Source organism: Poecilia mexicana, unplaced genomic scaffold, assembly GCF_051168715.1.
Source record: "Poecilia mexicana isolate PSO_F unplaced genomic scaffold, ASM5116871v1 scaffold_7, whole genome shotgun sequence".
NCBI classification, from domain to species: domain Eukaryota; kingdom Metazoa; phylum Chordata; class Actinopteri; order Cyprinodontiformes; family Poeciliidae; genus Poecilia; species Poecilia mexicana.
The window spans coordinates 26159788-26186448 of NW_028263376.1; the positions used below are offsets into that span (position 1 = coordinate 26159788).

At 40.5% G+C, this 26661-nt stretch overlaps 1 protein-coding gene across 5 annotated transcripts in view; it reads left to right on the top strand.

Moving 5' to 3' along the window:
* The window catches only part of nav1a (neuron navigator 1a), an 84218-nt gene that overhangs the window by 40507 nt on the left and 17050 nt on the right, over positions 1–26661 (top strand). For all 5 annotated transcript variants that reach the window (XM_088007344.1, XM_088007343.1, XM_088007345.1 and 2 more), the window contains 2 exons: positions 21392–21530; positions 24512–24779. In XM_088007344.1, coding sequence (XP_087863470.1) covers positions 21392–21530; positions 24512–24779 — 407 coding nt within the window. The remainder of the gene's footprint in view (positions 1–21391; positions 21531–24511; positions 24780–26661) is intronic.

Sequence of the window (26661 nt, forward strand, 5' to 3'; positions counted from 1 at the left end):
CAATTTTATTTGGAAGGCAAGAAAACATTGGAGAAAACTTTGGCTACAAGAAAAAAAATAATGTGCATAAAGATATTTGGACAGCATTTTGTATTCCTTCTCAAAGCTCTGTGTAAAAATATTTTGTCATGGTAGAATGCGTTTTTTTATTATTATTTTACTTTACCTGCCTGTTCTCTGCAAAGGAAGAAAAAAAAGTGTTTTTTTTTTTTTGTTTCTTTTTTTTTCCATTTGAGTCCTAGGAACTGTTGCTTAGGTACCCCCTTTCTTCACCGCTCATGCTGAGCCGTGGTAAATCCTTACGGGGACGCTATGGCATAATCCCCCATAATCCCTGGCTTCCTCTCATGGCAGGGTTTTGAAAAGCGCTAGAGAACTCAAGGACGTCTGCAAGGACAATCTGAGTTTTTGGGAGGCAGAGGGTGTGTGTGTGTGGGGGGGGGGAGTGGGGAGTTCCAGGACCCCCACAAAGTTCAGAAGGATGTGTTTCGGTGTCAACAATCCATGCAAAAGAAAAGAACTACATGGGATGGTGTTGGCGAGTGAGTTCATCTCTTTCATTTTACAGAGGTCAGAATGTCACAGCTTTTGGCCGATGAGTAAACCCGACCCCTTTCCTTGAAGGAAAGAGACGAATCTTCATCTTCCTGGAGCTGTTTTTGATTTGCGTTACTTTCCTTCCTTTCGATGGAATCACACTTGACCTACAGCGGGAGAGGAAAGGGTCCTATGACCTGAAAACAACAGCCGGCAGTGAACATGACACTAAACCAACAAGCTCAGATATGAACCAATGGACCTGACATCATTCAGTCAACAAACTTTTTCATTTGAGTCTCCTCTGAGGGGAACATGTCATGAAGAGCTCTACAAAGAAATTCTGATTGGGGAATTCACACATTACCAATAGCTTTCTGACATTCCTCTCTAAAGTTCGGTCTTTCCGCATGGAGTTCGCAAGTTCTCCTCGTGGGTTCTCTCCAGGTACTCCAGCTTCCTCCCATAGTCCAAAAACACAAGTGTTAAGTCAGTTGATCACTCTAAACGGTTAATTTACTCTAAACAAAATTTAAAAAACATAATTTTCATGTTGCCTTTTTTATATATTCATGTTTGAAGTGTCTTCATTGCGAGTAAAGTAGAACCAAAGTCAGATTCCTTGTTTGTTTCCTACACTTGGCTAGTAAAGATGCTTCTTATTCTCAAAGAACTACCAATACATTGGAGAACTTATTCTAAAAGTTGGCACAGATTTGGTGAAAACTTGATTGCATCTCTTGAGATTTGATCAGAAATTCCTGTGCGATTTCATTCTCACTTTTTTATTTTGACCTAAATCTTGTTTTCAGTGTCAAACTTGTGCTTCTCGTAGTTTATTTATGATCAGGTTCTGTTTCTAAAGGTTTGGTTCCCAAAGTAAAACATATCCTTCCCTACCCAAACCCACTATATACACACACACACACACACACACACACACACACACACACACACACACACACACACACACACACACGCATACACATGTTATACCCTCTTTTTAAGCTTGCGCTCACTGTTTTACACTCTCTTACGTCTATACTGCATTCAGAGAACATGCTGAGTTCATATATAGGGGGTAAATTAAACTCTTCTGTTTACAAAAAAGATCTTTGGAAGCCTTGAAAGCTTTGCATCGAAGCCCCTTTAAATCAGCCCTACCTATGTGCCAACACACGCATGTACACATGCAATTTTAACGGCAAACTCCAAGTCTTGGATTCCTAACAGCAGGGTGTGACGGGGGTGTGTGATGCGCATAAGAATCGCCCCTGCTTTCCTCCCATTGACTCCCACCGTGCTATTCTCTGGAGCCGTTTCAACATTCGTCACACACTTTTCCTTCTGACCCCCTGCCATCATCCTCCCTTCCTGCTCTCCCCATTACATTATTCCTTAATCTTATCCTTTCAAGCATGTGCGGCACTGAAAATTCTCTCGTTAGCAGACTTTAGGTTGAACTGGCTGCAGAAACCTCTTGAGCTGCATTTGAACTTTTTGGGCTTTTTCTCCGTTAGGAAGGAAAGCATCTTTGAAGTCAAGTCCCACCGCTCCTTGTTCTTAACAGAACAAAACCTTTCATGAAGTTATTCTTCCCCTTTCACTCAAAGTAAATAAGGCTCTTTTTGTGGCACTGACATGGAGGGTCCCTCAATCAACCACAAGAGTACTTCTTTAGACACGTAGAGAGAGAGAGAACTCAAAAATACTTTTGGTAGCAGGAACTTTGAAACCACCTTTTAGTGTTCCAACCCTGAGTGTGAAGCTGCAAGAGCTGCTCAGTTTGTAAGAGAGTTTTCTGGCCTGAGTTTGGGGGGGTGGGAGGGAGTTCTGGTTTGTAAAGTGTAGTTGGGCAACATTCATTCCCACAAAGCAAGATGAAGGTTTGTCAGCAAATGTACTCTGGAGCTGTTTAGTGGCAGTAGACTAAACGATTGGCTTAGAGTCTCTCAGAAGTCCTTCTACGGTCATGTCATCCAACCACAATAAAAAGCCCATTGGTAGTTAAATGTTAGAAATACAAAAAGAAATGTTGAATATGCTCTGATGCTGTTTTGAGTGGGACGGTGCTTTTTCAGTGTGCTGGCAGGCACGAGGAAAGGTTTGGCATTCATCACCAACAATATAATCACATTGACAGTCTGTCGGGTCGGGCTCACTCCTACAGGACTCTGCTTTGGTATTTCTGATCCCTGTAAACACAACTTAAGTCAGCTGTGCCATAAGATGGTGTTTTGAAATAGATTGTATTTTTTTCTACCATTTCTTAGGTACGGGGATGGTTTCTTACAGCTCTACAAAAAAAAAATGGAATGCAAGAAAAAAAAAAGACCTCTGGATATCTGTTTGCATATTCCCCCTAAAGAGTTTTCTGTTTCCCTGCATGCCTCTCTGCTTTCAGGTACGTGTGAGCGCCACAAGTCTGCCAAAGTCCTTGTCCAACTAGCTGAAACATGCAGAAAAGTGATATTTTCGACAGCCTGAATGTTTCACACGATCATGGCCTGCTCAAGGCTAAGCGGAATATTTACGGCATGACACGAAGCCTTGAAAATGTCGACTGTAAAAACAGGTTGGCATTATAGCTGATGTGCTGTCCCGTCTTGTATATGGGCGTCTCTGATGCTGTCACGGGTATGACTAGATGAAGCCACGAGGCCTATCACAATAAGACGGTGTCTCAGTGACAGAATGATGTGGCTTTAATTAATAGATCAATCTGTCATGGTATGTATTCACCTTTTCTTGGCTGGCGCAACCTTCAAAGCTCAGTCATATTTGTAGCTATTGGCAGAGCGCAAAACCAGCTGGAGCGTTGGAACAAGCTCAAATCGAGAGATGAAATCCAATGAAAATCCCCACGACACTGAAGTCTGTTTGGCAAACCTTTTCTTACTTTTTATCATTTCTGCAATTCCTAGATGCATACTTTATTGATTACATGCACAAATTAGATCACATTGCAGGTGAAAAATCACAGCAAACTTTTATTCTGCCTTTTTGAAGTGACAGATAAAAACAAGGCATTTTATTTCCACCTTTTCAGCAGTAGGAAACTTTCCAGTGCTAATGTTTGATCCCTTTGCTCACTTAGCTTAGTAATTAAAATCCTTTTTCTTTGCATTCTTGAGAATTTTTTTTTAGATTCTTGGATATTTAAATCTGTTGAGAGCATTGAAACTTACTACATTAATATTTGCAAAAGTAACTTTCAAAGAAATTAAATCGTCATGTCTTTTAAACCCTATCTCTACTATTTGTACACATGTATAAACTGATGCTTTTGCCAATTCTTGCAAAATATCTCAGTCTCAGACTGCATAGAGAGCGTCTCTGAACATCAGTTTGCAGCTCGTTGAACAGCTTCTCGATTAGATTTAGGTTTGAACGTTGACTGCTTGTACAACACATTAAAAACGCTTTGATTTTATACCAAGGATGCACATTATAGCTGTGATATTTTAGGCATTTTAACATATCGTCATATCAGTCCAACCAACAAAGCAAATAAAGATATGGATGCAGTAAAGGACTATAACACCAAAATAAATATTGGATATCAATATTAGCCCAAATTAAAATTTTGCTGCATCCCTATTGTAAGCTCTGTCGCCTTCTTAAAATGTAACAAACTGCAAACAAAACTTCTTTAAACGATGATATTGTTCTTTGCACTTTTTCCATAAAGACCAGATTTGTGGTTGGCACAGCAAATAGGTGTCCAACAAAAAGTTAGCAAATAAAGTTTAAAAGGATTCCTCGCAGAGAAAAAGAGCACCGGGTCAAAAAGAAACTTTTGTCAGTTGTTGTGGAAGTGAAGCTACATGTGTGGATATGAAAAGCTCGAGGTGATGTAGTGAGAATGTTTTTAACTGACTTTGAATGTTAGTCTGGCTGCTGAAGGGATGCGAGCAACAACTTGGCCTGCGATGGGAAGAGTTTTCCAGTTGAATAGATGTGTGTGTGTTTGGGATGAATTTGTACATGTTTTCATTCGGTTTGCAGCTGAGCTCACACGCTGCATGGGAATCTGCAAGTATCTGTCTGTGTGTGTTCCTGGTGTGATAAGAGGGATGAGCTTTCCCAGGTCTGCTGTTTCTTTCATCAGTGGGGGAGTGGGGAGGGGGGGGTGACAGGTTCCCAGGGTCGTAGGGATGACCCTGCCTGTACACTGTCATTACATAGTTACGTCACCAACTAATTATACTGCAAACAGAAACCTTGAAAATGAGCACTAAGGTTTTAGACGGTGAGTGGAGGAAGGCAGCTGTGAAAAAGCCAGATAGCCCTGGATGAGTCCGAGGCAAATAAACAGAGCTGGAGACACAGAGGGCATGTCTGGACGTGAGTCAGAGGTTGAAGTCGAAGCTTGCCAAGCAGACGGAGCGCCGTCCAGCTGGCCTTTCCAGAAACTCGGATCAGAGCTGACGTGAATAAAAGCATTTGCTCGCACTGATTGAAAGACGACTGAAAGTGTGTCAGCATGAATGTTTGTGTGCAGGAAAAGTTTCTGTTTACCTCTCGTATTAACACCAGGCAACGGGAGTGGCAGGAGCTCCATACACCTGCAGTTCAGCATGCCAATGTGCCAGTCACTCTGCAGTCGCTCTGTGTGCCCACCTGGCTCTGCGTGGGACAAGTGAGCAGTAGAATCCCGTCTTTGTTTATCCCACATTTAACATTTAAACAGGGAGATTTAGGGATTTCTTTTTTTTTTTCTTTTTTTTTTTTTTTTTGCCCCCCTCTATGGACATTTTCCAAACTTTCCCTTTCTGTCTCTTGTCTTTCTTGCACTCACCCTTCCTTCTCCTTAATAAAAAGACACTGTTAATTAGCTCCATCTCCCTCCTCCTTCCCGTGCCTCTCTAACTCTTCATTCACTTATTGAACGGAGCCAGCAGACAGGCAGATCTATTCACAGGGGTCCACTCAGTACTGAAAGTGTTTGAACACCACTGGATGTTGGGAAGGGGCCGAGCTCGCGGGAGTGGATACATGATACCCAGACTATTGCTTTGTGATTCTCCTGAAGGCAATACACACTTTGTTACACGAGAAACAATGGAGTCATTTAACCTACGCACTTCATTACGACGTGATTTGAGGTCTCTTTGTGGCACCAATGGTTTGGCTATTAGCCAACACTGGTTCCACATAGCCAGCGACTGCTTAGGAAATATTTCTGTAAAGTTGAAAAGATGCTGAAGTTGCCAGAGAGATTATTCTTTCCCCTGCAAAGCCCACATTATTAAATATTTTATGTGACGATCACTGCAGTTATTTTAAGGACTATATCAGCCTTAAGCAAGCAAGAATATTTCAAATATTTTACAACATAAATTGTATTCACAATTATATATTTGTACAGTCACCACAGAAATTATTCATTCATTTATAATATAACAGTTTATCCTAAAAAAAGAAACAAAAAGAAAAAAAACAAGATGAAAGTTGCTCAGAAAAATGAACATTAAATATGTTGGTTTTGTTTGCTCTCATCAGTAGTGTCCAGTTTGTCCTGATCCTCTTCAAATGTGTACTGTTGTTGTTAAATCTTTTCCTCAAATCCATTCAGTTTTCTCCACACATCAATATTTTACTGTAGCCATGCAGACTATAACTTTTAAAGAACGAATTGAACTTAAAAGTAGTGACTGAAAAGGAAAACCCTGTATATCAATAAATATAACTCTGGTGGCCTTGTGCATGAGATGTTACCAGAGGCATGAAAGCTCTGAAATGAAATAAAACTCACCATATACCATACAACATGCTATATTTGAAGATCACTGTTGATGAAAAGTCTGGCTGGTGTCTTTAGATTTGAAATGACTCCTTGACAAAGCTGCTCTATGTGCAAAATACATCAAATGTGGGATTTCCGAGACAGACAATTACGCAAAATACATAAGAGATTGCCAAATATTTTTGGGGTGTCATAACCAAGGTCTGCGCATACATTTTATGTATTGCGTTATGTTTTAGTAGCTTTTTTACATCTTTTGCAGAATTAAAGTAATAAAGTCGGTTTATGTTAAAGTAGAGTGCAGTTTTCACTGTACCGCAGTACGAATGGGGTCAGCGAGCTGCACAGATTTGAGATTTAGTGTCAACCCGTCATGTCGCTTTCGGGGAATTTGATGACTCTGTGCTTATCCTGTGGCTGGATGCGCGCTGGAAGCTCTGTGCGGTTTTAGCAGCGGGCGCAGCTGCTGGCGATCAGTGAAACGGTGCCGACGGAGGAGAGGAAGAGGAATTTGGGGTGTTGCCTTTTTATCTGTCCTCCCTCTGCCCCTCCTTTCGGTACCGTGAGTGCAAGAGAGAGAGAGAAAGAGAGAGAGGGAGGGAGTGAGTGAGTGAGTGAGTGAGTGGAGGCACTGCGGGTGAGTGTCAGTCAACGCTGCTGACTCTTACAGGCGGTTCCCTGGTTGTCAGTGGAGAGACAGCCCACCGGGTCTCTCTTCCATTAGAGCCACAGAGGCGGGATATGCTGAACGGGAACAAAGCAGCGTGAGAGCTGGATGGTAGCAGAATGAGCGGGCGCGTTTTGAATGGGAAAATGCTGCAGCTGTCGGCTCCGCAGCGCGCAGGGAGGACAATGCACTTTCTGTCAAGGTAAATAGATGCGACCCGCGAGAACGTGTGTGTGTGTGTGTGTGTGTGTGTGTGTGTGTGTGTGTGTGTGTGTGTGTGTGTGTGTGTGTGTGTGTGTGTGTTTGACCGAGTGCTGGAAGGGAAACTAATTTACACATTAGTGACATTGGCTTTTATCCACGCATATGTGAGCCGTGTGAGCGCGGTGAGTGTGCTGCAGAGGTTCCGGCGGAGTCGGTGCGTAAAAATGAGCAGCAGCATGTCTCATTCATAAAACTCCCAACAGCTGCATGCTGGCAGGTTTTGCTATTGTGACTGACGGGATAATTGTGTGACGGTCTTCTAATAAGCATGTGGATGCATGGACGGTTCTTCTGTAGTGCAGTATGTAGATAAATCAAGCAGACATCAGTGCGCAAAGCCACCAGCTCTGTCTTTAATACCATGCTGGCCGGCAGACATCCGAAAGCAGATTACTGCCAACACATTAACACAGTAATCTAAATCATCTAATGATGCTGAAGTGTGCAGAGTGCGCACGCTCTTAAAAATGCGTGTGCACAATGACGGATCCATTGTTTTATTTATTCTAGGATGGCAACTAGTTGCTGATGGTGGTGGGTGCGCGCAGGATCTCCACCAGTTAGTAGACTGTCAGGTATGAGTGGGTGTGTTCGTATTGATCCGCTGCAGAACCGAGCCGCATTCTTCTGAAAGGCTGACCTACATTTCTCTCCCTGCGTCTGCAGTGATTGGGTGAAATATAGCAAGCCTCCTTTTAAATCATCCTGACGCCCACCCTATTACTTAAGAGTATGCATTGGCATATAGAGTGGGCTAATGTAGAGCAGCTTATATGAATAAGCTGTTGATTGGAATGGATAAGAAAATAAAGCGGGGATCATATAGTTGACTGATTGTACAACATAGGAGGAAGGGGAGGATATTATTGATACAGTTTGAAAATTTAGGAGTCGGCTTTGTTCATGTGGGTTAACCCACTGATCACTTGAACCACTTAAAGTCATATGGTACAATTTTAATGCATCATTTTTGACTTTTATATGATAAACCAACATAAAGTGCATAATTGTGAAGTGGAAGTATGACACATGAATGAAATAATGTATCGTTGTACGTCTAGATTTATATTCACAAATATAAATCTGAAAATATAAGAATGCATGGTATTTTTTAAGAAGATGCATGCACTCCACATACCACAAGAGGGAATTTCTTTTTAGAAAATCCTTGAGTTGCTCAAGAGCCTCTTTGTTGCTTTGCTAATTAATGCTCTCCTTGGTAGGTTTGTGAGGAGAGTTTGATGGTTCTGTCCTGGTTTTTTTTGTTGTTGTTCCATTTTTTATTTTCATTGTGGGATGTTGGAACATTAAATAGAACAGTGCTCCATTTAATTTTAAAGCGTGAGATTTTTATAACACTGCAGTAAAATTGTTCACACTTTTATCCCTGCTGTGTTCCTTGGTTTGATGTAGCTGGTTGGTTATTAATGATATCTAACAACCCTCCTTTTTTTTGTTTTATTCATGACAAAATGCAAAAACCTGCATTAATTTCATAGCTATACACTACTTCATTTGTTGCTTAAATGGAGTATAAATTTATAATGGCAAATTATAAATTTCTTCACAAGGCGTAGTTTAATACAGAATGTTAACAAAGCCTTTCAGAGACCTTCAAGCGTCAGCCTGTGCTTCGCCGTGTAGGTTGTTCTTATCTCTGTTTTGGCGCTGGACACGTGTGCTTAAACAGACTGGCTGAAAAAATGGCTGATAAACTGTAAAATAATTGTAATCTGGCACAAAACAAGCATACGCCCTTCAAACTGTCACCAAGTTCTATGAGGGTATGCTTTCGCTCTTATACGTCAGGGTGTCTGCACAGACACACTAAACATGCACCATTACCTAATCATATCAAGCCAACACCGAGATTTGGTTAGCTCAGTTATCATATATTAAGGGCCATCCAACACAAGCTCATTGCGTCGCTTCGTGTGCGACCGCATACATGTGGTGTCATCTGAACGCTAAGCAAACAGCCTGCTCAGCATGAACTACCACATACCCAGAACCACCCACTGTTCACAACCTTAATAACACATTTACAAATGATTTACATCAACAATTCATGTTTTTTCACACCCTAATATGGTATTGTTTATTCAAATGAAAATGTGGCATCATCACTTTAAAAAAGGATCACGACTGATAAATAATGGTGTTGTTAGTAACACTTAGGACTGAAGATCCTCTTAGTCATATTTTCTTCAGCATTTTTTTTTTTTTACATACTGTATGCGAATGCTGCATTGAACTGCATTACAATGAAAAGGTGACTATGAAGCACTTAGCAGATGTAGTGAATAAATCAATGCAAGTAATTATTGTTGGATCAAAAGAAGAATAATCACAAGGCTTCAGCTGTTACATCTGAATATTCCTGAAATCAGGACTCAGACCTGAACCTTCAGAGGTGCATAAACACAATTACAAAGTCGGCCTTCTGTCACCTAACAAACATTTCCAAAACAATGTCTCGGCAAGATCTTGAAACAGTCCATCCATATGTTTAAAATTAGTAGGAATGATGACTGCAACAGTGTCCTCACGGGTCTTCTTAGAAAGTCAGACTGCTGCATCCGATCCAGAACGCTGCTGCTCGTGTTCTTTCTAAAACTAGGAAAATGGAGCTCATCGCCTCTGTCCTAAAGTCCTTACACCAACTGCCTGGAGCTCAGAGAATAGACTTCGACTTACTTTTACCGGTGAATTGAATTTTACCACCCCAAAAAAATTGTTTTTTTGTCAAACTGCTTTCGCAGAACCAGAACCGCACATGGAGAAGCCGCATTTCATGATTTTATTCTCCTCTAAACAAACTTCTAGAAAACTGCAAAACGGCTGGAACCACGAGTCCCTTTAAATCAAGGTTAAAACCCCTTTTGTTTAAAATTGCCTTTCTTTCATGACGAGAACATCATGGTTTCGGTTTGGATTGCAACTTTTTTCATTTTCCTCATTATTTTGCAACTGCAGTGCAATTTATTTTTTGTTTAGTTGTTGTGGGGATGCTTTTATCATGTAAAGCACTTGGAAATGCTTTGTTATTGAAGAGTGCTATGCAAATAAACTTCACTAGAAATAGCTCAAGACAGGGGAAGAGCCAAAGATTTTAGGACACGAGGCATCCTGCGATAGTCTTGCTGTTTTGTGAGTAGGTTTATTTTTGTTACGCTGCCTACGAGATCATTAGGGAGACCTCAGAGTGCTTCAACAGATGCTTGTAACCTGCTTTCATCAGACACATACTCTTCTTATTTTATTGTACACACAGGAGCCGGCGTTCACAGACAGTGTTCATATTTTCATGAGGTTGGACCCTCCTGTGGTTTAGTGTGTTTCTCTGGTAGATCAAAGCCGAAGCAGGAGTGAACGCAGACAACGGTGCACCTTAACTGGCAGTTGGGGATGAGGGGAAAAGCTTTGAGGCGAACATAAACAGTCATGCTGAAAAGTGACCTCAGGATATAAATTTAACTGGACACTAAAGTCCCTCTCATGAAGATTCGGGAAAATGTTAAAAACTCAGAGAATATCTTGCAGTGGAGATGAAGTAAGAGGGTTGCCCAAACTCGATTTGTCGTTCTCTCCTTGGCCGTGCGTGCTTTTGGAGTGGTATGCTTATATGCATCTCCATATGTTGAAGGATTAGGGAGTGGAAACCAAGAATACACTCCCTGGAATGTAAAGTGTATGTTTTGGGTGTCCAGAGGGTAAGGAATGTCTGCTAAGCTCACTTTAAGTGGCCGACGAATGCGCATTTCTTGGGAGGGACAGCAGGTGATGGGTGCACCTCCCGTTCGATACTACATATGTGGTCACATGACACGAACACAGACAAAAACAGACAGTCGCGCAACAAATTGTCTGTGCTTTCACAACCATGAATGTTTTATGTGGGGCCTGCTTTATCTGAGCCTGCAGAGGTAGAAGAGAGTCTCAGCTCCAGTCAATTCAGTCTTTTCTCTTTAGCTAATGTTAGGGCAACCTTTGGCAGGTGCTGGACTTCAAGTTAGATTTGTAGTCTGATATTCTGCCAGTTTATTTGACTCTTTTTTTATGCAGATGTGTCAAGCATTTTCCTCATCAAAATAAAGAGTCATGCATAATTGTTCGATCTCAACTCTAATAAAAATATCTACTTTTTTTTAGTATGATTGATTTTAATATTTGACTTTTAAAGAGATTTCTTGGCACAAGGTCAGTGTATCGCAAACAGCTTTTTAGTTGCTGCCAGTGTGATTTTATCTATTTGGGTAAGTCTGAGTCTGTTAACAACAGAGATGAAGACATTTCCAATTTTACTGACCGTCACCAGAGGCCGGATGGTCATAACCCTCCACCTGAAAAAAAAAAAAAAAAAAAAAAAACTCATTGCTTTTCACAAACATCGCCAAATCATTGGTATCCACGAGCCTCTTTCTTTTCAGCAAAGTTTCCACTCCGAAACAGTTGCAGATAAAAACAAAACAGACCCCATCATATATTCCTTTCTTCGGTTTTGCTCCACTGATTGCCTACGATCTTCCTTTGCGAGCAAAAGTGATTAAAAATGATATTCGAAAAGATTTACAATGTCACAGCAATTCCCAGGATGCTGCATGTTTGCTGTGATGTGCTTCTTATTATTTCCTTTTCCAGTGTTATCATGTTTGTTTTTATCTCCATGTGTTTGCTGCTTGGTTTAAATTGTTGCCAGCTCTGCTACTTCTCTCTTGGTTCTGTTGATTAAAAGGCAGCTGCTCGTGGGAACACTTGTGTTTGTTCTTTAGCACATGTCTCGGACTGTCTTCTGCACAGCTGCTTTAAGTTAACAGCAACCTGGAAGAAATATGCTTTATTCAAAAAATGAAACCTCCCAGTCTGTCTTCTCCTTCCTTTACTCCCTCTTACTTTCTCTTTTTTTCCCCTCCTCCCCTTTTTTCTCTTTTGAACCAAAACATCCGCTCTGCGCCGTTATTTTACATAGCCGTTAAGTCAGCTGACGTATCTGGATGGAGGCCAGAGGTAATTCTATCCCGAGAGCCAACCCCTGTCCCGGGCGTCTGTGTGCCGGTATTCCCCCCTTTGAGCTCCTCCCTGGTTCTTCGGCGTTGAGTTTTGGGCTGAGAAGCTCCCCGCCCTGCAACCCAGACTGAACTACTTATGTAGGTGATTTAAAAGGCCATTCGAAGTTGTCCCAGGAGTGCTGTCCTTCTTCTACTTCCTGCTCTTTAGTGAAGAAGAGAGGAACTTTAGAGATCAGAGGTTAATGGGTTATTATAGATCGTTGCCGGTCTTCTCCTCTAACACTCTTCAGAGTTGTTCAGTTCTCTTTGACTTCTGCTGTTCTTACTTCAGGGTTTCCATCAGTGTGTTGTAAGTTCGGCACGTCACCAGGCTAAGCATTGTGTGTTTATTTATTAAAGTTTTTTTATGCTCCATTAACAGTGACGGGTTAAAGAGTCTCTTTAGTTGTGAATGTGTAGGGAGACTGAGGTCAAGTGTCTTTTTTTTTTTTTTTATCCACTGGAACGCCGTAACCACTGTCTGTCTTTACGTATCTACGCTTTAACAAATTCAGCGAATAAAGTGACAAATCACAGATAGAGGATCAGAACATTTGGACAAATTAATTAGGATGAAACAATTGAAGTGCCAAAAAATCTTAATTAAATCTTTTTGATGTTTGTCTTTTTTAAGACTTTATAACTGGAAGCACGGTGTTGCCGTGCTTAGCAGGTTTTCTGGGTGAAACTCTCTACTTACTTATAACTATCACTGTAAGTTAAGTTTAAAGTGCGTTGTTTGTATTGTGACAGATTTTTAAATCTCTGCACCAGACCTGTTTAGACCAGAAGAGACGTAATCTTCAAACTTTGACCCTGGCTGGCAAGATTAACTACAGGGATCTTAGACCAAGAAGAGATAAAAGAGACGAATTTGCCTTTCAAGGTATCTGCTACTTGCTTCCTCCAGTTTATCCTTTTTTGGCCTTACGATTTGAGAGGATCAAGATGACCCAATGATCAACAGTTGTGCCTTTCTGTTTTTTTTTTTTTTTTTGTTCCAAGCGTGTTGCCTTGTTCAGTATTCCTTAAAAAAGGGTTGAGTTGTTCTGGTGTTGTCAGATGTCCTGCGTCTTGTCATGGAAAACCAGTGGTATAAAGCCAACATAAACAATCTATACAGACTGAGTTGCAAAGAGCTGCAAAGAGACTAAGTCACTAACTCCCTTGCCAAACAAGGTTTTTTTTCCCACCTTTAAGCTGTAGTAGTCCTTTGTTTGTCTGTCTGATCTACAACCCTCCACCATACGGAGAAAACCGCATTTGACTGACCAGGATTTCTGTTAAATCCGGTTTTCCACTCGCAGAAAGCAAATAAGCCTCTGTGGAATGTGTCACCGTCTTTGTGAAGGAAAACCTGGAAGAGTAATGGACCTCAATATTCCTCCATGCACAATCACACCTCGGAGGCAGCTCTCAGTGGAGCAACAAGCGACTTTATCAAAACTGCAATTCTGCTCCGCGTCTTATATCACACACTTCTGACAGCTAATCCAAGCGCAGCGCAGGGCGCAGCAGCAGTTGTGTGTGCTGAACCTTGAGGCCATCGCTGTCAGCCGCAAGCACGTAAAACATAATCTCTTCTCATTGTCCATTTAGGGATGAATCTTCCGTAGTTTCCACGCACACCTCTAGCTGTGGCCACTGGCACGACCTGATCCTGGTGGCAGATGGAATTAACAGTAATTGTGAGCTCATTAACTTCAGCCTGTGCTGTAATCCCCTGTAATACCCAAATACTGCTGGGTGTGTGCATGGGTGTGTGTGCATGCGTATGTGAGTAGACAAAAGGCTGCTAAAACTGCTGCGACGCATTGTTCCATCGCACAATGTGGAAGCACAACAGGGAGGAAGTAATAAATAATACCAAAGAGGAAATCGCTTGTAAACTGAAATGTAGGGATGTATGCACAGTCTTAAATTTAGACTTAATCTGGCATTTAACTGGGCCAGTGATTTACTGTCGATGCATAAAACTACAGTGCGACACAGTGACTGTGTTGGAATTTTAATTAAAAGTATCTCTAATTAACAGAGTTGTTGTTAATTGCCTAGCAAATGCCCCAAGCCTCCAAACAGCATGGCGTCATTTATAAAAAAAAAATCAGTAGGATCGGATTATATCAGCGAGTAAATGTTTGCACAGCATGTGTCGCTGCGATTATTTAGTAGGAAAACAGTATGACTCTAAATGGTGCTGAAATCACATTTGTATGGGTAAATGTCAAATACATTTTTTTACAACATGATTTAAAGCTGCTGGATATCTGAATGAGATCACTGAAGGCTTGTCTTAAAGCTCCGAAGACACAACAGTTTGGAAATTCTTCCCAGTCCATGTACGGTCCTGCAGAGGAAGATTATCCTGTGCAGAAAACCGAATCTTAAAAAACGTTTTTGATCTTAAGGTCATGGAAAGGTTCACATCTCTGACTGGAAATATAATAATGTTACAGTCTGTTACACTTATCCACCAAGGTGATTCACAGATCGGGGTACGTGTGTGTGTGTGTTATTGTTTCCTGGTGATAAGCTGATGAAGCGGTCCAAGCACCCATATTGTTAGCCATCTGTGCACACGGTTGCACCATATTTCACCTCCTTTTTTTTTTTTTTTTTCCAGGTAGCTCATGTGTATTTAAAAATTTGACCAAAGCTTTTGAGCATCAATGTCTTGTTTATTTTTTTTTCTTCTTTCCCAAATCATCTTCAATTTCAGGATGATTGTACTGGTGCAAAAAAATATAAAAATAAAAAAGCAGCAAAATTAGGTGCGGCCGGTCATGACCTCTGCTGCAAATGAGTCATTTAGTTTTTTGTGTGCGCTTAAGTGTGTTTGCATTGCAGTCCCTGTGGCTGTTTGTGAGCATGTAGTCGGTTGGTGTCAGATCCTGTTTTACGTGTCTAGGCTGAAACCGGCAGAGGATGTTGAAGCAGCCGCTTCTCATAGCGACAGTTCACATTTCATTTCTTGTTTTTATTTTTTATGGTTGACCTCGGTTCAGCTAATCTACTTTGCTTTAGGGTTTATCAGACTTTGTGAGCGCCATAAACAGTTGTCCTCAGGCACCTGATGTATGGGAGGATGTAGTGTCCGAAGCGGTGTGGTGAATGTTTGGCTTTCCAAAAAAAGGCTTATTTAATCTCCCTACAGACTGACTAGAGAAATGCCTGCACTACAGATACAACATACCGCATCAGAGCTCCTGTCTTCCATCAGAAACAGATTTAGAAACTTAAAATACTTTAGTAACCTTAACATGCACACCCCCTAGTGCTTTGTTTGGACCGCCCAGTAAAGCCCTATTGGTGCCCTACTTTCCGTTTACCTCAAAAGACCCAACCAGGAGCAACATCTGACTTTGCCATTTTGGGCTCTGCCATGTGTGACACTGGGGGATTTTAATAGAAATGGAAAGTTCCTGTCCTCTGTAGGACTGCAGAGTTTCCATCCATTTACACACGTTCGATTGGAAAGTCACAGGAAAAATATCACCCTGGTTTGAAAGTGTTTAACTCGATGAAAGGACTAAAAGTTGATTCGCGCCAGGTCTGTTTTATTATGTTTAAATAATCCAGAGCCATAAAATCTGCAAATCTTTGACTTGCTTTATTTTGTCATTTCTCCTAACCGACCCTTTCTATCTTCTATTCTTATCTGATCTGGCGTGGTCTGACAAGTTTTACCAAGACCTCTTGCCCGCTCATGATTAGCAATACTGGCATTTCTGCCACCTCCCAGGTTCTCAAACCGTGGTACAGATACCACTGGTGGTACTTTGGTTGCCTTTAGACGTACGTGGAAGTACAATTAATAATCATAATCACCTGTTGACAGCGCTAACTTTCAAATTCGAGTCTTGTTACAGCATAAACACCTTTTTTATTTCCCTTTATACAACAACAAAACAATCAGGAAAAGACCAAGTCGTGCCATAACTGAATTTTAAAATCTTTTTTTAGTATGGTGGTACCTAAAAATTTCATTATTTACTGAGGTGGTACATGATAGACTTTGTGAACCACTCTTCTGTGACATTCATTGTCATTATTAAGTCATTATAGCCTGAGCTGCTATCTGCTTTCAAACCTCTGCTACATATTATCAGAGAAGGTAAATTTGAATATGTTTACTTGTTTCTGAGTGATTTTTGACTGTTCTTTATGTCTTGATGTGGATAAAAAACCCAGACACAGACTAACTTATGGAAACCCCTTTTAAATATCATGCACAAACTGCAGTCTCCTCTGATATAAAGGGAATTTTAATGGTCACAAAATGGTTCCAGGGTTTTCTAAACAGTTAAGGAACAATTTCTGTTCAGTTACTGCTAATGTTTGCTCAGGTTGCAAGCTTATCATCTGAGACTATAAAATCTGCTGTTGGAGGCCTGGCTGTTTTTCAAGCCCCACACATCACAGGCCAACATGCCTTCTCTCTGCCATGTTTTTTTTTTTTTTTTTAATTATCTCAGCTAGAGCTACTGTATTTTATTAACTGTATTTCAATACAATAGGAAAGTCAGACACAGGAATGAGCTCTCACAATAGACAACAAAAAAAAAAACCCTTGCTTCGAGATTTGAACAATTATCTCCACAGAACAAAGACGCTTCTTAATGAATGACAGCCATTCAGCGCAGCAGTAGCTATTTGTCCGTTCTCTTAATGGCTCGTGAAGTCAACAGTGTTTGTGTGGGTGTGGCTGGTCGTTCTTATCTGCAGACTGTACGGGAAACAAAGAAACATCCTTTTTGTAAAAGGATGATATTTTGAATGTGATCAGTACATGTCTTTTATATGTATTTTTAAATAAAATGAAAAAAAAAATGGGTCAATCGTATCCGGAGCAATCAACCTGTTAGCTTTTCATTTAAAGGTGGGATCATATGTTGCAGGCAAAGACTTGTGTGAATCTTTTTCTTATTGTGGCTGTCAGGTGAGCTGATACATGGCAGCAATAACATGCAACTCAACCTAATTGACAATTATTGTATCTTAAATCAAATCAACATTGATTTTCCTTTGTCTCACAGTATTACAGTGACGGGGTTCCATTTTTATTGCCCAGATCCCTTTGCTTTCCTCCCAGCTGTGTTTTGTTTAACTTATGATATATTTAATGCTCTGAAAATGTATAGAATAATACGTGTTTTCAATAAACCTTTAGCGTTATCATTTTTATAAGATGTTTTTTTTTTTCTTCCAGGCATTTAAATTTGAGTTTCTTTGCTGCTTCCATGTAAGGAACAAGTCTTAGCCTAATGGGCTATAAAAATATGACAGGGAAGTTTCTTAAGCAGTGTTTAATGTAAAACTCTCTGCTAAAAAGTTCATACTGATGAATGTGGTGCTAACATTATCTGCCCAGCTGCTGCAGCAAATGAGGAAGATGATGTGGACCTGGAAGACGTTTTTAATACAGAAAGCAGCTCTTCGCTGAGATCACGACATTCGGAGAAAAAAAAAAAGGGGGGAAGTGTGCTTCAAAAACAGCCTATTTTTCCAATGCAGCTCTTTCTCTTTTATACCTTTCTTTTTATACCCTCTTTGCACGCCACTTCGCCCTCGTGTCTGCGTAGTTCATCAGGTTCTTTTAAAACCCAGTCGGTATTTTTATCTCATTTAGTGGAGGACTAAGTAAAGTTAGCTTGCAGTGACTCCACAATGGTTCCACAATCTGCTCTACACTAATGGAAGATTTTTTTTTTTTTTGGTAGAAAATTATAAATTCAGTCATTTCCAAGACACTTTGTGTTAAGATAAACCTGTATAAGAGGCTTTGGACCCTCCACAGTCGACTTCTAAGAGATTTTAATACTATGGTTGAACAGTTCATTCAGTCACGTGAGGAGGTTTGGAGAACTTTTTAAAAAACCGTAACAGACATTGATGTCTTTGTTCCTCTTGGCTCTCAAAATGCATCAACTCCAATTAATTTCTTGTGTTGTAAAGACTCATAAAACAAACATGTAAAGAAATCTCCATCCTTGATTGATTTTTTTTTTCACTGTTAAAGTTAGCACAGTCCCCTTTTTTCTTTTTTCTTCATCACCTACATGATAAATATACTTGGCAGATTCTCTTTATAATATCTGACCCCTGACCTCGCCTCTGTCTTGTGGGCTTCCTGTGTTCACGTCAGTCAGCTTTGTGACACCAAACTCAGCAGAGAAGCCGTTTGATCTGTTTTCCATCAGACGTGAATTATTCAACAAAAAGGGCGCTGGCACTCCAAACCATGCTGGGGAGGCCAATTGCTCTGAGGCCTTTGACAGAATATGGGAAAAAAGACGTGTCAGTAGGAAAACAAGACTGTTTGTCTCACAGCAGTGACTCTTTTTCATTGAAGTAAAATTGAGTCTCAAAACATGTCAAACTAGCTGGTCATTAACAAATTTTTCACTTATATTAAACACAATAAATTGTTTTTAGATGTCACTTAAAGAGTGACATGGCTTTTATGACTACTGTTATAAAATGCTAACATGAAGCATCGTTGTTAGATGCTTTGTTTATTAAAAACACCTCATTGCAGCTAGCTCTACCGCAGTGCTAATGTTGGCTTGTGCAGGAACCGGTGGAGTCACTGTTTTATCTCTGCAATTTTTTTTTATATCCTCTCCACAACTAACACCTAACTCTATTTTTTTAGCATGGGGAACGCAGTTTTTTTTTTTTTTTTTTTTTTTACTCTCTAAGAAACTGCACCTTCACTTCAAGAGTGCAGGCGGTTTGTTTGTTAGCAACCAAAGGGTGGTTGGTGGGTGAAACAGCCTCCCCCTTTTTCCTATGCAAATGAGACTGTCTGGCACTTTAAAACCAACTGTGAGCTGTTCTGGGTAGCTTTTGTGTTGTCTATCGAGATTCTGGGGAAATGGTGTGAAAAAAATTGTTTCAAATTTGTTTATATATCACGTTCCCAATAGCACAACCTGCCTTACAAATGCTTTATAAATGAAGTGATTTAAAAAAAAAACATGCTTCTTCAGTCTATTTGCTTTTCTATCCTTTGAAATAATAGAATAGAAACATCCTTTATTGTCCCTTAGTGGGGAACTCCTGATTTATTTCTGGTGCATTTCCTAAATTTGACCCATTTCTGACTAAAAATGTTAAGACTGGCTTGACGAACATCCATTTCTGTCATAAACCATTGTCTGATCTTTTCTGCGTATAAGATATCCACAGGCTAGACGTGGCCGGCCCGTAGTTCCTCCCCCATCTCCGATCATCCCCGATCAACTCCCCTCCAGGCCACAGTGTGACCCATTCAGGCACCCAACTGGAAGCCCACAGCGCTTTCTCTCCCTCCTTCCTCCCCTCTGCAGCCGGACTGTATATGACCTCATTCTGTTCCAACTGGCTTTACAGTGCAGTTTGTCTTCGGTTCTAAGACCAATTGACCCTTGCAAAACACAGTCCCGCCCCCTGACTTCCTAAATGTGACCTATTTATTGTAAACAAGCTCATTTTAATAAAACCCATCAGTACGTGTTACAACTAAGCCATCCTCTTTGACCCCACTCGATTGTCCCCAAAATCCCCAAAGTCAGTATTCCTAGCTAATATTTGCTGTTGCATTGGTTCGATTGCTGTATTTTAGGGAGGAAAACTGATTCCTCAATCAAAACTTCATAGAAATTGTTGTTTTCTTTTGTAAACAAAAAAGAAATCATAAACTAACCTTAAAAAAAGTTCTAGTTCATTATCAGACTGGATGGGCATAGGCAACAGGTCAGCAGGGGCTCCCACAAGCTTTTGAATTCTCTCACAAAATATAAATCTTAACACATCATATTTCAGTTTAAGCTTAGTTTATTTATATGGCTCCAATTAACGAAAGAAGTCAGCTCAAAGCACTTAGCAAGACAAGCAGATTCAGTTTATATGCAGAAAATAACCAAAACAATTCAGACGTGTGACAGATTTAGATTCAATTAAATGCATTCCAGTTTGTTCTGAATTATTAAACACTGCAGTCAATTTTAGCTTATTATGTCAATCGGTAAGAAATGTGTCTGCTTAAGGAATCCCAGCAAATGACGTCGAGTCATTGACTTTGCTGCAATTTCACCTCCTCATCAAGCAGGTCGCACAGTGGATGACACATTGTTTTTGTTAACATTGCAGTAAAGACTTCCTTTTAACAAGAAGAAAACTTCCAACGCAACCAGAGTCAACGTGACTTGGAGTTGAATGTAAATATTTTTTTCAATAGATTTTTTTTGAAGAACATTTTAGCAATTTGACTGAAGCTTAACTGTCTTGCTTTAACAAATCATCATATGCACATTGTACTAAAATAGCCCCATGAAAATGATCGAGCATGTACAAAATAAATGACGTTAGTAATGGTGCAGTGGCTTATGAGTGACGCATTGTAAGTCGATTCCTAATTATGATTCGGCTTTGGTTCCCAAACTTGCTTGTGTTAGCTCAAGATGCAGCACTGCTGAGGCTCCAGATAACAAAACTGATTCCTAATTCCCAATAAAGTTCTTTATTTTTTATTTATCACTTTGTATAAACACTCACTGGCTGATTTAGTAAGACGATATCCTCAGTATAATCTTTTTTTGAACAGTGGATTGACTTAGGAGCCACAAAACGGTGCTGCATGCGGTCGTGGGTGCAGGCGTCAGTGTGGGCTCCTCAGTGCTATTTTTGAGAGTGTGGGTTGAGATTTTGTCAATAGCGCTCCAAATTTCAGTGCTGCAGATAGTTAACGCAGCATGTAAGCCGGATATGTAGAGCACTCTGCTTTCCAAACGGGGCCTCTGAACACTTACTACCGAGCGAGATATCTGGTATTAAGTGTTAATCAATTAAAGGAAGTGGAGTAGATGTTTTAAAGCTTGTAATTGTTATCACTGATCAGTGTATACAGAAAATCAGAAACATCGTCTCCATTTGATGTCTGGACTGAGGACTCTTTGAAAAAATGTTAATTCTTAATTTGTATGTTTCAGTAAACTCTCCTTTTGTATCCAGTCATCTTGTGAGAATTTCAACAGTGTTACTTCTCCAAAATGTTTCTTTTTTGAAGATGATCCAACATACTTAAATACACAGAACACAGATGTTACCTGACTGCTTTCTTTGCCCTTGTTCTGTGTTTCTCAGTTGGGATGAGAGCAGTTCCATCAGCAGTGGCCTGAGTGACGGCTCAGACAACCTGAGCTCTGAAGAGTTCAACACGAGTCCCACTCTCAACTCCCTCCCTACCACTCCCATTGGCTCACGCAGGAACTCAGCCATGGTGGTAAGAGACACAAACCATCTATCTGATAAAGAGCGACAAGCATTCTGCATGTGTGTTTGTGTCGGTACTGATTGAGCTGCTAATCCACTGAGAGTTACTGATCATGATCTGAGTCCTGTGTAGGAAAAAATAAATAAATAAGAGTAAGGAAAAGGAGAACACTGATTTAGGAGATGCAGCCCATTAAGTAGTCCACAGACACACACACCCTTAATATCTCTGGCATATTTATTGTCCGCATTATCTGCAGCGATCGATGTTTGCTGCGACAGACACTCTGCATGACGGGCAGCCGCATTTTTCCTCATGGTTCCTTTGTAGGGTGCAGCAGTTAGGAGCTGCTAAAGGCATCAAGCTCTTATGTTTAACATTTAGTCATTTTTCTTTCAAGAGCCTGTTAACTCTGATTAATGAGTAGACTTTAATCAGCGCCGATTGCTTTGTAGAAAACTCCATATGAAGCAGCTGCACAGCTTTGAAGCTTTTATTTAAGGGTTCCAAGTTTAGATTTTGCCTAGTCAGCCGGTCTAGACATTGCATTAAACTTGTGTACGCTGCCCTTTTGTCCCAGTGAAATGTTTCAGCTTGTTAAAAACAAATTACATATATCAATCAAATAATGATTTTAGAAAAAAAACATATATTGGAGGGGGTGGGGGTAACTGTATGCTTTTTCATACAGTTTCATACAGGCTGTTTTAGATATAGTTTAAAAGTTAAAAATCTAGAAGAAATCTATATAGTCTGATTATCTGCAGTTAGAAAGCAACAACTGTTTTCTAGATGAAATTATTGTTTTCTAATGTATAGATGCGAAGTAGCTCTGCTGTGGACAACTGTCCTGTTGTCCCCACAAAGTGGAGGATTGAAGTATTTGCTAAGACCCCTGTGGAGCTCCTTGGACCTAAATACGTGTGTGTGTGTTGTCTTAGACCGCCTGATTTAGGTCACACCTCCGCAGTGTGGCGAGTCTGACTAATGTGGTGCGATTTCAGAAGCAGAGAGACAGCGATAGACAGAGGGCGGTAGAAAGAGAGAGGATATATCAGTGTAACCATAGCAACCGCAGCACACGGATGCAGGGAGTGCGAGTCTTTGTCTGTTCGCGTATATACCAAAGGACAGGTCTAGAGCGCAGCCGTCTGTCCGCACACACACCCATGCAGGACCATCTGCACTCCTGCAACCGGGCCAACGAGCCGGAAGAAACTCGGCGCCTCCCACCACGCCTAGGCACAGGAGTCATGGCAACCACTAGACCCCGTGGCATCATCACCATGGCAACCTTGCATCGCATCATTATGCACCCCACAAAGTCTAATACACATGGCTCCTTGTCTCCTCGTCCCCAAATCCATGCGCTGGTCTGTTTGGCCTGTTTTAATTTCCATCTCTAACATAAAACCTTTTAAGGTCAGCAGTGCGATTTCTCTCATTTCGACATGTTTGTTGACAACATACACGTTATAGCAACTTGTATTTCCAGTCCGTCTCCGTATTTGTGCAGTGTTCCTCTCCGTATCTCTCTATCTCTGTGCGTTGTTGATATTTTGCTGCTTGTACAGATAGGCATCTCACAGCTTCTGCTTCAGTCATCAGTTGATGTGTTTGAGGAAATGACAGTGTTTTATCAGCAAGCTGAACATGCAGCACCAGCTCAGGGTTTTCTCTGGTAATATGACTCTGGCTGTGGGTTATGTTGTTTTCATAAAAAAAAAAAAAAAAAAAGGTATTTAGCAATCTGAATCCCGTGGGAATCGCGGGGTGTGTGTGTGTGTGATGTTCTAAACTGACAGACAAACCCTCTCACACACATTCAGAAACTTTCTGATGAATTGTGTAACTGGTTAATCTTCGCACACACACAAAAGCATAGACAGAAACTTGCCTGACTTGATGACGGACCTGATATTTCTTCTCCCTCATTTTTAGCATTGATGTTCTTCCGTTCTGGATTATGTTCAGACCGGACAAGGCTGTCTGGTTTCTTTGTGTAGGACAAAAGTGTTTAACAGTTTCTATGATTTAGTGTTCATGTGTGTGCGTGTCTAATGTTTTGTTGCATTGTTTCTCTTGTAGCTGTCACCCTGCACCGCATTTAGAGACGAATAAACAGAAGATGCAAAAGTATTTAGAGTACAAAGTTGACACATCACTAAATGTTTTTTTTAGCTTGATTGATTTGGATGAGTTATTCTGTTCAGGAGTCATCAAGATGAGTCAGCGAGTCCGGTTAGGGTTCACTCCTCTTTAAGTGGGACTCTAAGCCTATAAAGTGTGGTTTATCTTCTTAAAAACAGCTTGAGTCAATGTCCACCTTTTAAAGAACTTTAGATAAAATGTCTGGGATACATATCCACATATATGTTACATGTTTCGAAACATATTTTGTTCGTGTTTTGTTCATTTTGCACCTGAAACGTAAAAAGAAAGACGTTCGGTGCATATTCAGCACCAGGTTATGGGTCACTCTTTCAAAACGTTTTCTGTGTTTTCAATTTTAATGAATGAGTGCATCCATATCTGCTATTGAGAAAAAAGTTAGTTGATGTGATTTCTCTTACTATCTAAAAAAGACATAGGTAGTCATTTTTAATTTCAAGAATACTTTAGATTTTTCATGAAAACTTCAGTCAATTTTTTTTTTTGTAAATTAGAATGAATTTACAAAAAACTTCACTGGAGCAAAGAAAGAACATATATATTGAATTGGTTGACTGGAATGTGGTTATAGTGGATCAGTTCTTTAATTTTTGTCAAAATAGAAAATGTAAATATGATCTGTTTCTTCAGTGCTGCACACCTTGTCTTTTGTGGGTGTGTGATTCAACAGTTTAGCAGGACAAAAACACACTCACAAGTAAAAGCCTAGTGAAGGTCACAAGTAAATACTGTTTTCTTGTTGTGAGATAATACACATTCCTTTCTCAGACCTTCCTGAGGCAAGTTGCCACTATGCGTGTTTGTGTTTTGCTCTGTAGATGCGCACAGATGCAGAGAAGAGATCTCTGGTGGAAAGCGGTTTGTCTTGGGACTCTGACGACAGCAAGCCCGGTCGCAAAAGCAGCAGCTCCTTCGACACGGGAAGCTTGAAGTCTGAGTCGGCCAACAAGTGGAAAGGAGAGAAGGGTGAGCTGAAGAAACCGCAGACCATCAGTCAGGGACATGGGCTGAAGAAAGGGAGAAACCCACCTGTGGGAGTCACGTCCCCGATCACGCACACCTCCCAGAGCGGCCTCAAAGTAGCAGGTGAGTTCTGGAGCAAATGGCAAAGTAAAATATACTGTTGAATTAACTTGAACAGATGGGCTGATTTCTCCAGCTTTCTGTTAATTCTCCTTTCTTTCTAGCTGTCTTACACCCACACATTTTGCGGACACACTCCCTGTCTTTGTGAGACACATTCACCCGCAGCTGCAGCCCACCCTCTGGGCCAGAAAGTGGTGCCATGTATCAAATGCCCATCACCACCCACACCCATCCTGCCAGCCAAACACACAGCAACAGTGCTTTTTTTTTTTTTTTCCGCCTTATATCCCCTACAATTCCAGCTCTATTTTTGGTGTTGCACAGAGCGAATTTTTAACTTTGAAATCAAGACTTTAGGATATGTGTCTATGCAGTCATCTGAGCTTGTGCCAGCCTTAAAAAGTTTCCCCGTTCACACGCATGAAGAACACAATGGTGGGGATTGTGCAGCTGCCTGTTAAGCACACCATCTGTGTGCTGTTTATGTACGCACACACACACACGCTCACCCAATAGATGAACAAAACAACAGGATACATTAGTAACGATGCTCTGTGCAGTTTGGATGTGCAAACAGCCGTCCCTCTGTGGGACTGTCCTGTGTTTGCGCTGCCAGCTGTTGAAATGAAAGATATGACAAACAAGTGTGCTGGGCCAGCCTGTGATCTGTGTGTGCCAGGCTTTTATTGTTATTGGATGGGAATCTGCCAACATCGCCATTTATTTTACCCCCTACGTTTGAGACAGTAAATATTCAGAAGATGAGGCCAGATAAAAGCAGATTTTTTTTTTTTGCTCACCAGAAGAAGAAAAAAAAAGTAACTTGCAGAAATTTGCAAATTTACCACCATGAGAAAATGAGACGAATCAAAATAGTGTATTCACGGCACAGTTTATGACTGAGGTTTGGCAAAAGTCTTTGTTTCTGTCTGCCATTGATTTGTAAATGTCTTTATCATTACTGAAGAAATGTTAAACAAAAGGGGGAAAAAACTTAGATAATACAAGTTTAGAGTAAATAAAAATACACTTTTCTAGAGATGTTCTTCTTTCAGCTAAATATACATTGATAATTTCACATAGAGAGAGACTTTAAAGCATACTTTGCTTTTGTACTCTGAGAAATGAATGTTGTCAATAAACATATTCATATATTTATATAGATATTTTTGATTAATGTGTGGGTCATGAACAGCTTTATAAGTTCAATAATTCCTGATGAACTCTAAAGCTTCAGCTCTGTCTTCTACTTTGCTAACCAGACTGCAAACTTGCAGGAATCGGTCATATCAGTGCTCAGCTGCTCAACACGAGCCTGAACAATGCTTGTTAAAAACCCTTCAGATAAATGCAGTCTTGCAAAACAGCTCATTAACAATCACGGCAAAGTTTGGAGAAGAGGCCAGCTGTGTTGTTAATAGCAGGATTAGATCTGAATGAGGGTGACGGTTTTGAGTGAAAGACAAGTTAAATATATCGTCACAATATAGCCTGTAAACTCTTTAAAATTGTAGCTTTCTATGTTGAGTCAGTTTGCTTAAAGGTTCAAAATGTCAGTGTTGTGGATGTCGTAAAGAGTCTGGAATACATATGTAACGCAGGCCTTTTCTGTCGGGACATGTAGTAATTCAGGGTCTCTTCTGCTTGAGTCATATAGTTGGGGTGTCTGTGAATCAACCGTCTTTATGCTGAAGCTAATACACACGCCCGGGCTCCGTCTGTGTATTTCACTGCAACTAGTGTGTTCCTTCATTCAAATGTTCTTGGAACAAGTCGCTTTGTGGTTGCACAATGGATTTAGTTTATGACTTGACACATAAACCCAATTTTCCCATTTACATTAGAACTCCAGGAGTAATCTCTTGTCAGTGTCATTATCTGA